This window comes from Dipodomys ordii, unplaced genomic scaffold (assembly GCF_000151885.1).
Source record: "Dipodomys ordii isolate 6190 unplaced genomic scaffold, Dord_2.0 Scaffold36, whole genome shotgun sequence".
Lineage (NCBI taxonomy): Eukaryota > Metazoa > Chordata > Mammalia > Rodentia > Heteromyidae > Dipodomys > Dipodomys ordii.
The window spans coordinates 6,492,600-6,507,283 of NW_012267252.1; the positions used below are offsets into that span (position 1 = coordinate 6,492,600).

General features: G+C 43.0%; 1 protein-coding gene across 1 annotated transcript in view; it reads left to right on the plus strand.

Annotated features, from left to right (window-relative positions):
- Cnnm2 (cyclin and CBS domain divalent metal cation transport mediator 2) overlaps positions 1-14,684 on the plus strand; it is a 53,887-nt gene that overhangs the window by 26,798 nt on the left and 12,405 nt on the right. Inside the window, exons 3-5 of the mRNA XM_013017594.1 lie at positions 1,774-1,917; positions 3,757-3,894; positions 5,910-6,079. Of these exons, the coding sequence (XP_012873048.1) occupies positions 1,774-1,917; positions 3,757-3,894; positions 5,910-6,079 (452 nt within the window). The remainder of the gene's footprint in view (positions 1-1,773; positions 1,918-3,756; positions 3,895-5,909; positions 6,080-14,684) is intronic.

Consider the following 14,684-nt stretch of genomic DNA (forward strand, 5'->3'; position numbering starts at 1 on the left):
CTGAGGCCCTGGGTTCGATTCCTCAGTACCACATAAGCAAAAAGAAAAAGCTGGAAGTGGCGCTGTGGCTCAAGTGGTAGAGCGCTAGCCTTGAGTTGAAGAGCTGAGGGACAGTGCCCACGCCCAGAGTTCAGGCCCCATGACTGGACCCCCAAAAAAAAAAAGAGGCTGAGATCTGAGGATTGCTGTTTGGAGCCAGCCCGGACAATAGTCTGTGAGACTCTTATTTCCAATTAACCACTCAAAAGTGTAAGTGGAGCTGTGGGTCAATGTGGTAGAATGATAGCTTTAAGTAAAAGAGCTCAAGGACAGTGTCCAGGCCCTGAGTTCAAGCCCTACAACCAAAATAAAAATAAGAATACTGCTTCACAAAAATTTGCGGTTCCCCAAAAAGTTGATGTCACAGTATGCAATATTTATAAGCTGCATTTATTAATATCACCACCTTTTTAACTATTGAGAAGCTGTCAAGCTCATAGTGATAAGATACAACCTTCTCAGAATTCAAATTTTCCATTGGAATCTCAGTTTTTATCATTGATAGCAAGTACTGCCCATGGTTTTCCTGCTTATTTTGTTCATTTTTGCAAAAGTGTCTGTGAAGTACCCACATCAAAATACTATAGTTTGGTCGCCATTCTTTCAAGTTCAAGTGTTCAGTGAGGCTTAGGATGTGCTTCAAGTGGTAGAGCACCTGGTTAGTAAGTTCAAACCCCAGTACCACTAACAAAAAGTGGCCTTGGCTGGGGTTGTAGGTCAGCAGTAGAGTGCTTGCCTTTCCTGGCATGTGTGAGGGCCTGCTTTCCATGCCCAGCCCTGCAAAATGGAAAGAAAAATTGGCTGGTAAACAAATGGCAACTCAGCCATACAAGTACTCTCCTTTCCTCAAGACAATTATTATACTTCAAAATCACAGAAGTGCTTACGGCCCATCCCTCTTTGTCAGGTGGTTCATTAAAGGATGAAGTTTTGATGGCGTGAATGGTTTGTATTGCTTTATCAAGGACATTCTTCAGAGAAACAAACGCTATTCTCTTACCATTTGTGCATGGTGAACAGTTAGCATGGGTACCATGCCTGCCCATGGCCTTGTCACTGGTGCCAAATAAGGCACGTTTGCACAAATACTAGCAGGAGCTGGTGGAGCTGATAGTGAAGACCAATACCACTTGAATATCCTTAGGAAAATGATTTGGCCTCACCATCATCCTGGTGGTCCTGGGGATCCTGGAGGGCCACAGACAACCCTTGGTCAGTGGTGTGCTGCGCATGTCAAGCACCTTGATGATGTTCTGGCTCATTTTCATGCTTTCAATAGCTCAAGAAGCTTTTCCACACAGCTCTGCTATTCTGCACCATTTTAAGAGGCTAAAACAAAGTCTAATGAAATTTGGTAGCAAAATTTTGCTGCATAAACATTTGCTGTTACATTTTTATTTTTATATTTTTTTGCTGGTCCTGGAGTTTGAACTCAGGGTCTGGGCACTGCCCCTGAGCTTCTTTTGCTTAAAGTTAATGCTCTACCACTTGAGCCACAGTGCTCCTTCTTTTCGGGTGCTGGTGGCTCACGCCTGTAATCCTAGTTACTCAGGAGGCTGAGATCAGAGGATCATGGTTCAAAGGGGGAGGGGGAGAGGAAAGGCCGGGAGACTCCGTCACCAGCTCCCGCACTGCTTCTCCTTTCCTTTTTTTTTTTTTTTTCCACTAAAAATATATGACATGAAATTTGGGGAATCCAGAAAATTATGTTGTAAAACTTTCTTTTCTTTAAAGGTAAATCTCACCTGGCCATTGTGCAGCGGGTAAACAATGAAGGAGAAGGAGACCCATTTTATGAAGTTCTGGGAATTGTCACCTTAGAAGATGTGATTGAAGAAATCATCAAATCTGAGATCCTAGATGAAACAGATTTATACAGTGAGTAGTGTTGTCTGTATCATTTCCTCAGACCTTCGCTTTTCCCATCGTGATTGTTTCGAGTCATCTGACATTTCTCCCCTTGTTGGATACCTTTGTTTACAAGTATCATGACAGGTGGAGGCTGGTATAGTCTCCCGTCTCTTCCAGCCTCTTCATCAAGGGCACCAAAGAGGCCAGTTCTGTGACTTCAAGTGACAGTATTCTTTTGACAATCCTGCTGCTCATATCTCTGCTTATTCCTAGTCTGAATCATGGAACTTCTGCTCTTACATTGCACTGTGCCAATTTGTTCTTTAATTTCTTTCTTTCTTTCTTTTTATGCTGATACTGGGACTTGACCTCAGGTCCTCTTTCTCTTACCTGGCTTTTGGGCTCAAGGCTGGAACTCTACCACTTGAACCTCACCTCCACTTCTGGCTATTTGCTGGTTAGTTGGAGATAATAGTCTTATAGATTTTCCTGATTGAGCTGGTTCAGATCTAAGTCCTCAGATCTCAGCCTCCTGGGTCATGGTGCCTGGTTAGGTTTCAGGTACATTCTTTTTTTTTTTTTTGGTTAGTCATGGGGCTTAAACTCTGGGCCTAAGCGCTGTCCCTCAGCTCTTCAGCTCAAGGTTAGCGTTCTACCACTTGAGCCACAGCACTACTTCCAGTATTCTGGTGATTAATTGGAGATAAGAGTCTCATAGCCTATCCTGCCCCAGCTGGCTTTGAACCACAATCCTTAGAGCTCAGCCTTCTGAGCAGCTAAGATTACAGGCATGAGCCACCAGCACCTGGCTAGGTATATTCTTGATCTCAATAGATCAGTAATGATGATGACAGCTGCTACCCTTAGAAAGCTATTTTTGTTTTGTATTGATTCACACTGGCTGATTCTCCAAATAATTTGAGACAGAAGTAAAATGTAAGGCAATGATTATTTTCTCCCTAGAACAGTCTGAAAATTTGTTTTTCCCTGGCAAAAATTTAAAGTGCAGGGATATGATTCTTGAGGAAAAAGAAGGCAATGGGGTCTTATCTTTAAACTAGTATTTTTCCCCCAGATCATTACTTTATCCCCCCAAATACTTGAAAAAATGATTTTGCTTGAGATACCATCTAGATTTGGGTTGGTATGCAACAACCCACAAGTGTCTACCAAATGATTTTGTATGCTCTGAAAGCTAAGAATGGCTTTTCTATTTTTAAATTATTGGGGGGGAAATCAAAAGAAGAAGAATTTACTTTGTGACATGTAGACAGTAAGTGGAATTCCAATTTTCATGTCCATGTGTAAAGTTTCAGTGTACTCATTCATTTATACTATCTGCTCTTTCTAAAAGGGAAGTGGAGTTCTTGCAATCGAAACTCTAGCCCACAGAGCCTAAAATATTTACTCTCTGGCCCTTTCCCCAGGAAATTTGCTCACCCCTGTAAGTCGATCACTCTCTCTGTGTTTGCTTGACCTTGAGGATCTCATGGTCTGGAGTAGAAATGAAGCAAACATGATGAAGATAGTATTCTGTGAATGCATTCTTATTTGTTTTGTGAGGGGTCTTGTTAGTGTGTTTATTTCCTTACAGCTGAGACTGTGGGGGTTGTTAAAGGCAGAGACAACTGCCTGCCGGGGCAGCCCCGTGTTGTGACATGGAGTGAGGAGACCACGCACGTGTGCGCTTTAGGCCCACCCAGTCTGCTGTAGGTTCCATGGGGGCTTCTGTCCACTTCCCTCTTCCCATTTACATGTGGCATCTGAGACAGCTCCCACCCCCTTTCCAGTGGATTTCAGCTCTTCTATCCCCAAAGAGCCCTGATCTAATGGATTGTGTTTTCTTACTTTCCCATTCCTCTTCAGCTGATAATAGAACGAAAAAGAAAGTGGCTCATCGTGAAAGAAAACAGGATTTTTCTGCCTTTAAGCAGACAGACAGTGAGATGAAGGTTAAAATATCACCGCAGCTTCTCCTGGCCATGCATCGTTTCCTAGCAACAGGCAAGTGTGCTTATCGCAGCTGGAGATCACCGCCAGCCCTGAGCCTTTCCTCACCGCTGCTGACTGGGGGGGCTGGGGATGGAGACTGGGAAATGGGGTAATAAGTAATGCCACTTTTGTGTTTTGTTTTTGTTTTCTTTTGTTTTGTTCTCTTTAAATTCTCTCCTCTCCTGTGTTCAGTGTCGGCATGGTCCCTCTGAGACACTTACCAGAGGTGGAGCAGTAACTTAAAATTGGTCTGAAGGTAAGGATGAATGTTAGTGCCACACTGCATGTGCACATAGGCCAGGTCATCTCCTTCCAGCTAAGGAGCTCCACGCCCTCCCTGGGAGGGCAGCTGGCGGAGTAGGCTGACAGGCACACCAGACACCACCTCGTTTGATTGGACAGTTGAGTAATTCTCTCTTCAGCTTGCCTTGGAAGAACACTTGGACATCAGTGGTCACACAGGCGCTATGATTTGCAAAGAAGATTAAAAACAAACAAAAGTAGATTTTGAGAATTAAATCCTTAACTCTTATGGCTTTGATGAAATGAGAGATTCTAAGGACTTTGACATGGATTTCATGGTGGCCTCTTCAGATCAGATTACTAACTTGGGTCCATTCCAGGAGGCAAATGTTCACATTATTTAAAGCCACCAGGCCAGCCGGCACTGACTGCTCCCGAGAGGTCAAGGTTGAATGGATTTAAGAGACTGACTAAACCCTCTCACATCCCACATGGCCTTGTAGGTGAAGGGTGAGCTCTGATGGCCAGGGGAAGTGTGAAAAAAATCTGAAAGTACCCAAAGGCTTTTGTAGAAGACGTCTGTTTCCAGGATGGTCAGCCATTACCTGTCAACTGTATGCAGTGTACTTACAGTATTTTGCAAAGAAGGCTAACAGCGATCACGTGACCGGATGTTACCTACGCTTTCAGAACACAGTTTCTGAGACATGGAAATGCTCACAGTTAATATTTGTGCCATGGCAAAGTATCCATGACTTAGTGGAAAGTGGGGGAAAGCCAGATGTAAAAGCGTTAAGATTATAGTGACGATTGTGTGTGTCATGCACACACATGCACACAGACACACAAGCCTGGGCAAAGCACTGGAAAGAAATACTCACCAAATTGTTCCGAATGGTTATCCAAGTGGTTGGCTCATAGATCATTTTTTATTTTCTTTATATTTTCTGTATTTTCCAAAATTTCTGCAATGTACTGTCTTATTTCATTATTGGAAAAAGTCACAGAAGTGAATGCAGAATTTATAGCTTCCTATAGAGCATCACATTTTTTTTAAAAAATAAAAAAAGTGATACCTGTAACTTGCTTATTATTCTTTTCCTAATTCTGAGATGATTGTTCCTCATCAAGGAAGAACCACACATTAAACCTGAATGTTATCCTACTCTGCCTCTGAGCAATCATAAAGTCCACTTCTCCAATAGCACCCTCAGTCCGTAATCTTGATTTTTTTGTTATTTTCAATAAAGTTACTACCATTGTAAATGCTGACCAACATTCCATTTTTGTTGGCAAGTTGGAGTGCATGTTGATGTGTGCACGGCCTTGCTTTTATTCCACATCTCTCCCTCAGTGGTTCCTGGACTTTGTCAGGCTAGCGGAGAACGAGAGGCGTCTGCACCGGTACTAACCCACCATCAGCGCTTCCACCGTGGCTTCCTCCCTTGCCTGTTGTTGGGCAGCCAGGCTGTGGTGGCTTGTTGGAGGGTGTCCTGGCGCTCAAGGACCCTGTTGCTGGTTGGTTTCCATTTCCATCCGTTGGAAACGTAGAGCACACTTTTATGAGACTGATGCCAATGACAGGTTGAAATGATTTTTTAAAAAGGAACAAATGCAAGCATTCAGCATTTTCTGGTTTCTCCAGGTAATCTGTCCCCAGTGGATCAGCACATGGAAGTCTCGTGCACCCAGGTTCTATTCATATGACCCGAATACCTTAATAACTAGCATGATTTTTTTCCATCCGTTTGAAGTGTAATGTCAAGTTGTGTTTATGTCTATAGAAGTAGAAGCATTTAGCCCATCCCAGATGTCAGAGAAGATCCTTCTAAGGCTGCTAAAGCACCCCAATGTCATCCAGGAACTGAAGTATGATGAGAAGAACAAGAAAGCCCCAGAGTACTACCTCTACCAGCGAAACAAACCTGTAGACTACTTCGTTCTCATTCTGCAGGTCAGAGGAATTATTCAACCGTTGTCTTTTCAGCTCAGAGAAGGCCTGGTGTAGGTGAATGGGCCTTAGCTTGCCTTATAAGGGGAGAATTTTCTCTCTCTGTTTTCATAGTGGTGACTCGATTATAAAATGATGTCATTAATTATTTTGATTTCTAATACTGAAAGCTGCACAGTGATGGCGGAGGGCTGCGCCCATGCGAGAATGATGAATGTGGTTGTTCACATTTTTGAAGAATTTGGGGAGGTGCTTATTCTTGTCCAGTTGTGGGTGTTTGAAATTTATTGTCTTAGGTTTCTGGGTCCTTTCTGTATCATTTTTGTTCCCATCCCTCATTAGGACTCTTCCATTAGCACCATTCTTAGTATTAACATAGCACTCACTGTCATGTTTATTCCTGGTTACTAATTAGACCTTGAAGAGGAACTGATAAAGTAATGACAGGACCTTGAGAAGCTAGCAGATGATTTCTTCTCACTAAAGTGATGTAATCCCATGCCCGGGACCGGAAGGTCATTCATTGTGGACCCTCTCTGGGGCTTTCCACTTGAGACCTTATATCACCTTGAAATACATTTATTTTGGTCAGTCATGGGGCTTGAACTTGGATCCTGGGTGCTGTTCCTTTGGCTCAAGACTAGTGCTCTACCACTTTGAGCCACAGCTCCACTTTCAGTTTTCTGGTGGTTAATTGGAAATAAGACTCTTGTCTGTCTTGCCTGGGCTGGCTTTGAACTGCAGTCGTCAGGTCTCAGCTTCCTGAGCAGCTAGGATTGCAGGCCACCAGCGCCCAGCTCGCTTTGATAAATTAACAGGTGCTACCGTCAGATCAACAGAGGCATTACAATGAAGGTAATCCTGCTCTCAGATACTTCTTGTACTTCTTTATTGAGGAATTGCTTTTTCAGGAAATCTGAGTTTATATTACTACCAGAATACTAGCTCTTAAACTTTCTCATATTTCTTGTTTACTCCTAAGTGGAGGTATCATTTCAAGAGTATAATTAGTAGTTGGTAGGCCCTAAAATTTACGTGAGTCTAGCAAAACCCTAGTTATCTAACTGAATTAAGAAAGTTATTCTTATTTGAAAATGACTAGCTGAGGGTGGTGGCTCACACCTGTAATCCCAGCTATTTAGGAGATAGAGATCAGGAGAATTACAGTTCAAGGTTAGCCCAGGCAAAGTGTTAGCCAAATCCCCATCTCAGCCAATGTCAGGACAAGATTGTGCTTGCTGCCATCCCAGCTAAACATGAAGAATAAAGAGGAGGATTAAGGTCCAGGCCAGCCCAAACAAAAAATACCAGGATGTTATTAAAAAAAAATAAAGCTCTAGGTGCCAGTGGCTCTCACCTGTGATCCTAGTTCCTCAGGAGGCTGAGATCTGAGGATTGCAGTTCAAAGCCAGTCCAGGTAGGAAAGTCCATGAGACTTTAATCTCCAATTAACTACCAAAAACCTGAAAAGGCCAGAAGTGGGGCTATGTCCCAAGTGGTAAAGTGCTAGCCTTGAACAAAAAGCTCAGGGACAGTGCCCAGGCCCTGAGTTCAAGTACCAAGGCCAGCACAAAAGAAATGAAAAGAAACAGAACGAAAGAAAGGAAAGGAAGGAAACAGGCAAGCAAGCAAAAAGGACTATTGTATGACTCAAATAGTAGAGTGCCTGCCTAGCAAGCAAGCACAAGGCCCCAAGTTCCAACCCCAGTACCAAGGAAAGAAAGAACATCATTCTTCTCAGGTGTGAATGTTCAGGTACTGACAGGTTTGCATTCTTGTAGGACCTGTGTGTGTGTGTGTGTGTGTGTGTGTGTGGTATTCATGTGTCTGGAAATGAGTGAAGGTATAACTGATCATATCATCCCACTTGCTTATAGGTTTCTTAGAGACTTCTGTCTCTAGCCTTACTAATCACAACCTTACTATGATTCTTCTATTAACTCTAGTCTTGTTTGATAGCTTTGTTTTCTTTGAAAATATATAAGCTCAAAACTCTGAAGATACCAAAGGGAGTTTATTTTATTGTTTGAAATGAGGGATTTGTAAGAGAGCTGAATGTGACTCTTCTGTAAGCGTAGAGAAACTGAATTACATTAAAGACTTTCTTAGGAATTGTGTGGACTGAGATTGTTGAATTACTGGGCTGTTGGTGTGGCGCAGATGGTTAGGCATGGCCTAGCGAGCTCAAGGCCCTAAGTTCAAACCCTTGTACTGTTCCCTCCAAGAGAAAGAAAGGAAGAAGGAAAGAGAGAAAGAGAAAGGAAGGGAAGTAAGGAAGGAAAGAATGAAGGAAGGAAGGAAAACAAAGAAAGAAAGAAAAGAAGAGAGAGAGAAGACTTCAGTTGCCTGTGTTATATGATTAGTGGTATTTAATTGTGACTCAGTAATGCTCTATTGGCATATAATAAGAAAGCCATGGGTCTTAAAATAAACATTAGAGAATAGGGACCTTATATGTCCTCCAATTTCAAGACAGTCTTTTAACTACAGATACTTTTTGATGTCATTTGTAACTGTGTAACTCTATCTGAAGACCTTTTCATGTTAGATAGTTATATCAGGGTCCATAGTTTGTTGAGCTGATGTGTGGGAGTTTTATAGTGTGTGTGTCTGATAAACAGGCCTGTGGAGGTATTGAAATGCTGGAGTTTGGCAAAAGTCATGTTCTTGCAGACTAGCCAATTACCCAAGGTACCCAGCGAATAACAGAGTGAAATACCATGACACCTCCATCAATCTGGTGCAGTTCTCATCATGTGCCAAGTACATTCCACCCTACAGTTTTGCACTGCAACCCTGGGAATTCAGACAGGCTGTACAGCCTGCTTCCATCCCTTCAGGAGCGTGGAGTCAGCAGTCCCTGCCCTCCCTGCCCAGCCTCAGCCTCAGTGCAGCAAAACTCCTTACCTAGCTGATCTTGGGTAGAGAAGTGTGTGTGTGTGTGTGTGTGTGTGTGTGTGTGTGTGTGTGTGTGTGAATTGTGCCAGTACTGGGGCCTCAAGCTCTTGCTCACCTTTTTCACTCAAGGCTGGCATTTTATCACATCTTTACTTCAGGCTTTTTACTCATTAATTTGGAATAAAGTCTTTTAGACTTCTCTGCTCAGGTTGGTTTTGAACCTCTGTCCTTCTGATCTTAGTCTCCTGGGTAGCTAGGATCACAGGTCCCAGCACCAGTGCCCAACTTCAAAATGTATCTTTTAAAGTGAAATAAACATGGTCAATGAAAACAGCACAATAAATCATGACAAAAATTGGTTCTACATGTCTTACGTGTATGTGTATGTGTGTGTAGAAATTGAAAGGAATATATATATATATATATATATATATAAAGGAATATATATATATATAATTTTGTTAGAATTATTTTTCCACCATCATAAGAAAAGACCAAGAAAAATTATACAATGGTTTTAAATTGTATAAAGCCAAAGAAATCCCTTTTAAAAAATTATTAAATGGCTCCTAAAAATTAGGCACTTAGGGCTGGGAAGGTGGCTCAGTGGTAGAGTGCTTGCCTTGCATGCATGAGGCCCTGGGTTCCATTCCTCAGCACCACATAAGCAGAAAAAGCCAGAAGTGGCACTGTGGCTCAAATGGTAGAGCACTAGCCTTGAGCTGAAGAGCTGAGGGACAGCGCCCAGGCGCAGAGTTCAGGCCCCATGACTGGCAAAAAAAAAAAAAAAAAAATTAGGCACTTACATTTTATCCCAGTGTATATTCTAGTGATAGAAAAAGAGAAATGTCATCAATCCCTGCATAGATATTAAGGAAACTAAATCAGGAATAAAGAGTAGATGATTAAAAAAATCACTAAGCTAGATTAAAATTGTGATAACCTCTCTTCCTCAGGTTTTTATGTAACGTACAGAACTTTGCATATAATATGTTCTCTTTTGTGTGAAAGAAAAGCTGCACCTGTCTGTGTGGGAAGTTTCTCAGGTAGTTACTCAAGAACCTGACCATCGTTCCCACCCCAGGGAAGGCTTAGGCTGTCAATGGAGCAGGTGGAAGTCTTTCTTGCTGACACAGTTTGAATTCCTCACCACAGTTGCGTGCTACCTCTTTAAATAATTATAAAAATACAACTGATAGTCAATTAGAACCCTAAATAGCAACAGAGTTAAGGAGAGAATAAATAGAATATATTAAAGTATATAGTATTATAAAATACTTTTTTTGTTGTTGTTGTTAGTCATGGGGCTTGAACGCTGGGCCTGAGCACTGTCCCTCAGCTCTTCAGCTCAAGGCAAGTGCTCTACCACTTAAGCTATAGCACCACTTCCATAAAATACTTTCAAGATAATATACTTACTATAAACACCCAAGTGTTTGTTTCTATAAGTACTCAAATAAAAAGATAGAGAACTAAAATTATCTTCAGAAAAAATAAACAATAAACTAAAGCCAAACAAATTAGTAAAAATTATTAGAAAAATAAACTGAAAAATGAGATACTGGTAGGGTGGCCTAAGTAGTGGCCCTGAATTCAAATTTTAGTATTGTCAAAAAAGGAAAAGAAAAAGGAAAGAAAAGCCTTACAATCCATAAATAAATTAATATTTGGGTCTTTCAAGAAATTAACAAAATTACTGGGTGTCAGTGCTTCATGCCTATAATCCACGAGGCTCAGGAGGCTGAGATCTAAGGATTATGGTTAGAAGCCAACCCAGGCTGGAAAGTCCATGAGACTCTTATCTGCAAGTAAGCTCCAGAAAAGCCAGAAGTAGGGCTGTGGCTCAAGTGTAGAGTGCTAGTCTTGAGCACATAGACAGAACTTGGTCCTGAGTTCAAGCTCCAACACACACACACACAACTCTCTCCTCTCTCTTTCTCCCCTCCCCCCTCTGAAAGTTAACAAGGTCAGTGTTTTCTTGACATAATTAATATAATTAAAACAAAGGAAGAAAAAAAATGAAACCAAGTCCCTCCCTCCCTTGCTGTGTACACAAAAGCATCTGGAATAAAGGATTTGATGGGAGAAAATCCAAACTTTAAAGAGAGTATACTTTTTTCCTCATATAATAGGACATGATGACTGTCAAATATATTCTTTAAAGGCTTTTAGGGGCTTGATAAGATTATGGGCTAATCACACTCATCAACATTGATACTGAATTTCTAAATAAAAAAAAAAAATCCAACCAGGCACCGGTGGCTCGTGCTTGTAATCCTAGCTAATCAGGAAGCTGAGATCTGAGGATCATGGTTCAAAGCCAGCCTAGGCAGAAAAGTCCCTGTGAGACTCTTATCTCCAATAAACCACAGAAAACCAGAAATGGCGCTGTGGCTCAAATTGGTGGAGCACTAGCCTGGAGAGAAAAAGCTCAGGGACAGTGCCCAGGCCCTGAGTTCAAGCCCCCCCCCCAAAAAAAAATCAACCAAGAGTAACAGCTGATTGTTGTGACTGTAACTGAATCTGCTTTATTTTAGAATGAAGGGCTAGTTTAACATAAGGACAAGAGGAAAATGTCTTCATTAGTAAACTAGTAAGGAAAAGTCAGTAAAAAAGGCAATAAAGTTAATACATTCACTGTTTTGTTCCTTTTATAACTATGAACTCAATTACAAGATTAATGGATTTCACTGTGACATTTCCACGCTTGCATATCTGTGTGGTGATCACATCCACCGTCCCCTCCTCCCTCCCTTCCTCATCCCTGCCCACCTTTCCCCAGCCCCCTGCTCCTTCCCACTCAATTTCCCTCTACTGCCATATTCTATTTTAAGTTTCCACTTAAGAAGAAAAAAAATAAAGCAGCTACTCTTGGTTTTAAAAACAAATCTTTTGTTGGTCATGGGGCTTGAACTCTGGGACTGGGCACTGTCCCTGAGGTCTTCAGCTCAAAGCAAGTACTCTACCAATTGAGCCACAGCGCCATTTCTAGTTTTCTGGTGGTTTATTGGAAATAAGAGTCTCATGGACTTTCCTGCTTGGTCTGGCTTTGAACCACGACCCTCCAATCTCGCTTCCTGAGTAGCTAGGATTACAGGTGTGAGCCACTAGCGCCCGGCCAAATCTATATCTTTAAACAAGCCATAAAAAAATAAAAAATAATCCCTGCACACACACTATAAGATGAGTGCTGATGGCTCATGCCTGGGTCAGCAGGAGGCTAAGATGTGAGGACTGTGGTTTGAAGTCAGCCTGGACAGAAAAGTCTGTGAGACTTATCTCCTATTTAGCAGGGAAAAGCCACATAACTCAAAGGGTAGAGCCCCAGTCTTGAGTAAAAAGCCCAGCAAGAGCACAAGGCCCTGAATTCAAGTCCCTATATAGGCTACAAAAAATTATATATGCACAGTAATTATAACTGCCATAAATTCTTTTCTTTTTTATTTTGTCAGTCATGGGGACTGGGCGCTGCCCCTCAGCTCTTCAGCTCAAGGCCAGCACACTACCACTTGAGTCATAGCACCACTTATGGCTTTTTCTGCTTATGTAGTGTGAGGAATCGAACCCAGGGCCTCCTGTATGCAAGGCAAGCTCTCCACCACTGAGCCACCTTCCCAGCCCTATAAATTCTTAAGTAGGATTATTGTAGTTTTGTTTTTGAAGTCCTGGGGTTTGAACTCAGAGCTTTGTGCTTGATAGGCAGATACCCTTATCACTTGAGCTTTATTTATTTATTTATTTACATGAGCTTTTGGGGGGGGGGAGTCCGGTCGTGGGGCCTGAACTCTGGGCCTGGGCACTGTCCCTCAGCTCTTCAGCTCAAGGCTAGCGCTCTACCACTTGAGCCACAGCGCCACTTCGAACTTTTTTCTTTTTGCTTATGTGGTGCTGAGGAATCGAACCCAGGGCCTCAGGCATGCAAGGCAAGTGCTCTACCACTGAGCCACCTTCCCAGCCCTACATGAGCTATTTTTAAGATGAAGTCTCACTTTCTTCCTGGGCTAGTGTAGACTTCAATTCTCCTGTTTGCACTTCCCTGTGATAACAGGCGTGCCCCTATACCCAGTCATTTTGCTTTCCTCCTATTTTAGAGATTGAATGGGGTCAGGATGTCCCATTAAATAACGAATCTGCAGTCTTGAGATAATATATACCCTTTAAAGAAAAAAAATTACTTAGATACCCAGCAATAAACCTATTTTAAAAAATCATATGACTTAAGTATATATAAAGATAAAGCTAGGTACAATTTCCTTTTGCTAGAACGCTTCTTCGCAACTACAAATCAGGACACATTTGCAGGTCAGCTAAGTGTGGAAAAGATCATGTTAGTCCATCTGGACGCACCACTCACCAGCATGGCGGCCCTGGGTGACGCAGGCCTGACAGATTGCAGCTCTGAATGCTGGCTTCCAGTGGGCGTGACTGAGCTGCTGTGTGAGGCTCCCTCCCCTCTCGCTCCCTGCTTCTCATGACTTCCTTGTAGTGTGCACAGGACTCCCCAGGGATCTTGTGAAGTGCAATACCAAGGTGCTGTGGTCGTTAACACACCCAGTTGGTGGAGTCCCAGGCTTAGCCCCAGGGACCGGAGGAGAGCGCTGGTGCGCTGAGCCTCAGCATGCTGGGAGCGCCCGGGCAGTCAGTCCACACGGGCAGCAGCACTTGGTCAGAAGACCATCAGTCAAATGGCTGAAAATATGGTTAGACTAATTTTTAAGCACCAACACTGCTTTTTTTCTTTGTTAAGGCAAACACTTAGGAAGTTAACCTGCGGAATCAGAAGCCTCCATCTGTAGCTTCTAGGAGAAAGGCCAGGACTGGAGAGAGCCAGTCATGGGAAGCATGCCCACATCTCTGGGTGGCACGTCCTCTCTTTGGGCCCGGCTGCTGAGCTGCTTGCTCATTCTTACAACTGGCGTCCTACCACTTGAGCCACACCTCCAGTCCTGCTTTTGATTTTTTAAAAAAAGAAATGAAGTTGCATGAGTTTTTCTGCCTGGGCTGGCCTTGAACCACAGTTCTTCAGATCTAAATCTCCTAAGTAGCCAGGATGACAAGCATCCAGCTTAGTTACCGCCTTTCTGATGCCAAGCCCCACTGAATGCTGTGTGGTGGTGATCTAAAGACAAAAGCCACACAGAGCACAGGGGCCAGCGGCTTCTGTGGGCAGTGGTCTTACCCACAGTGACCTCAGTGTTATTTACCCTGTGGACAGGTAGGCCACACCAGCTAGGACAGCATAAATCCCTTTGAGGGGACCAAGAATGGTACTCAGCCGTAGCGTACATGGTGGGCTATAGTGAGTACTCAGAGACTGGAGGAGAGTGAGAGAGTGAATGGAACCTTCATGTAGAGGGAGGGGAGATTCTGTGCTGGAATTCTGGCTCAGAAAGCCCGTGTGTCCTTGGGGTACCCTGGGGGTCTGTCATGTCCTGTGATAACTTTTTCTTAGTGACGTGATTGGGTAAATTTATGACTATTCCATAAGTAAAACCATTCCTTCTATGGAAAGAGTTATGTGAGCAGACGTGATGATTTTAATCCAGGCAGGTCACCCCCTCTCAGCATGCAGTGGTACTGCGGGCTTATTTGAAAATGATCTCGCTTTGGAGCCTGACACTCAGATGTGGTTGCTGAGGGTCTCTATGCCTGTCTGTCAGAAGGGCTTAGCGTTCATGGGAGGCTTGTGGGGCCGGGTGGGCTTCAGACT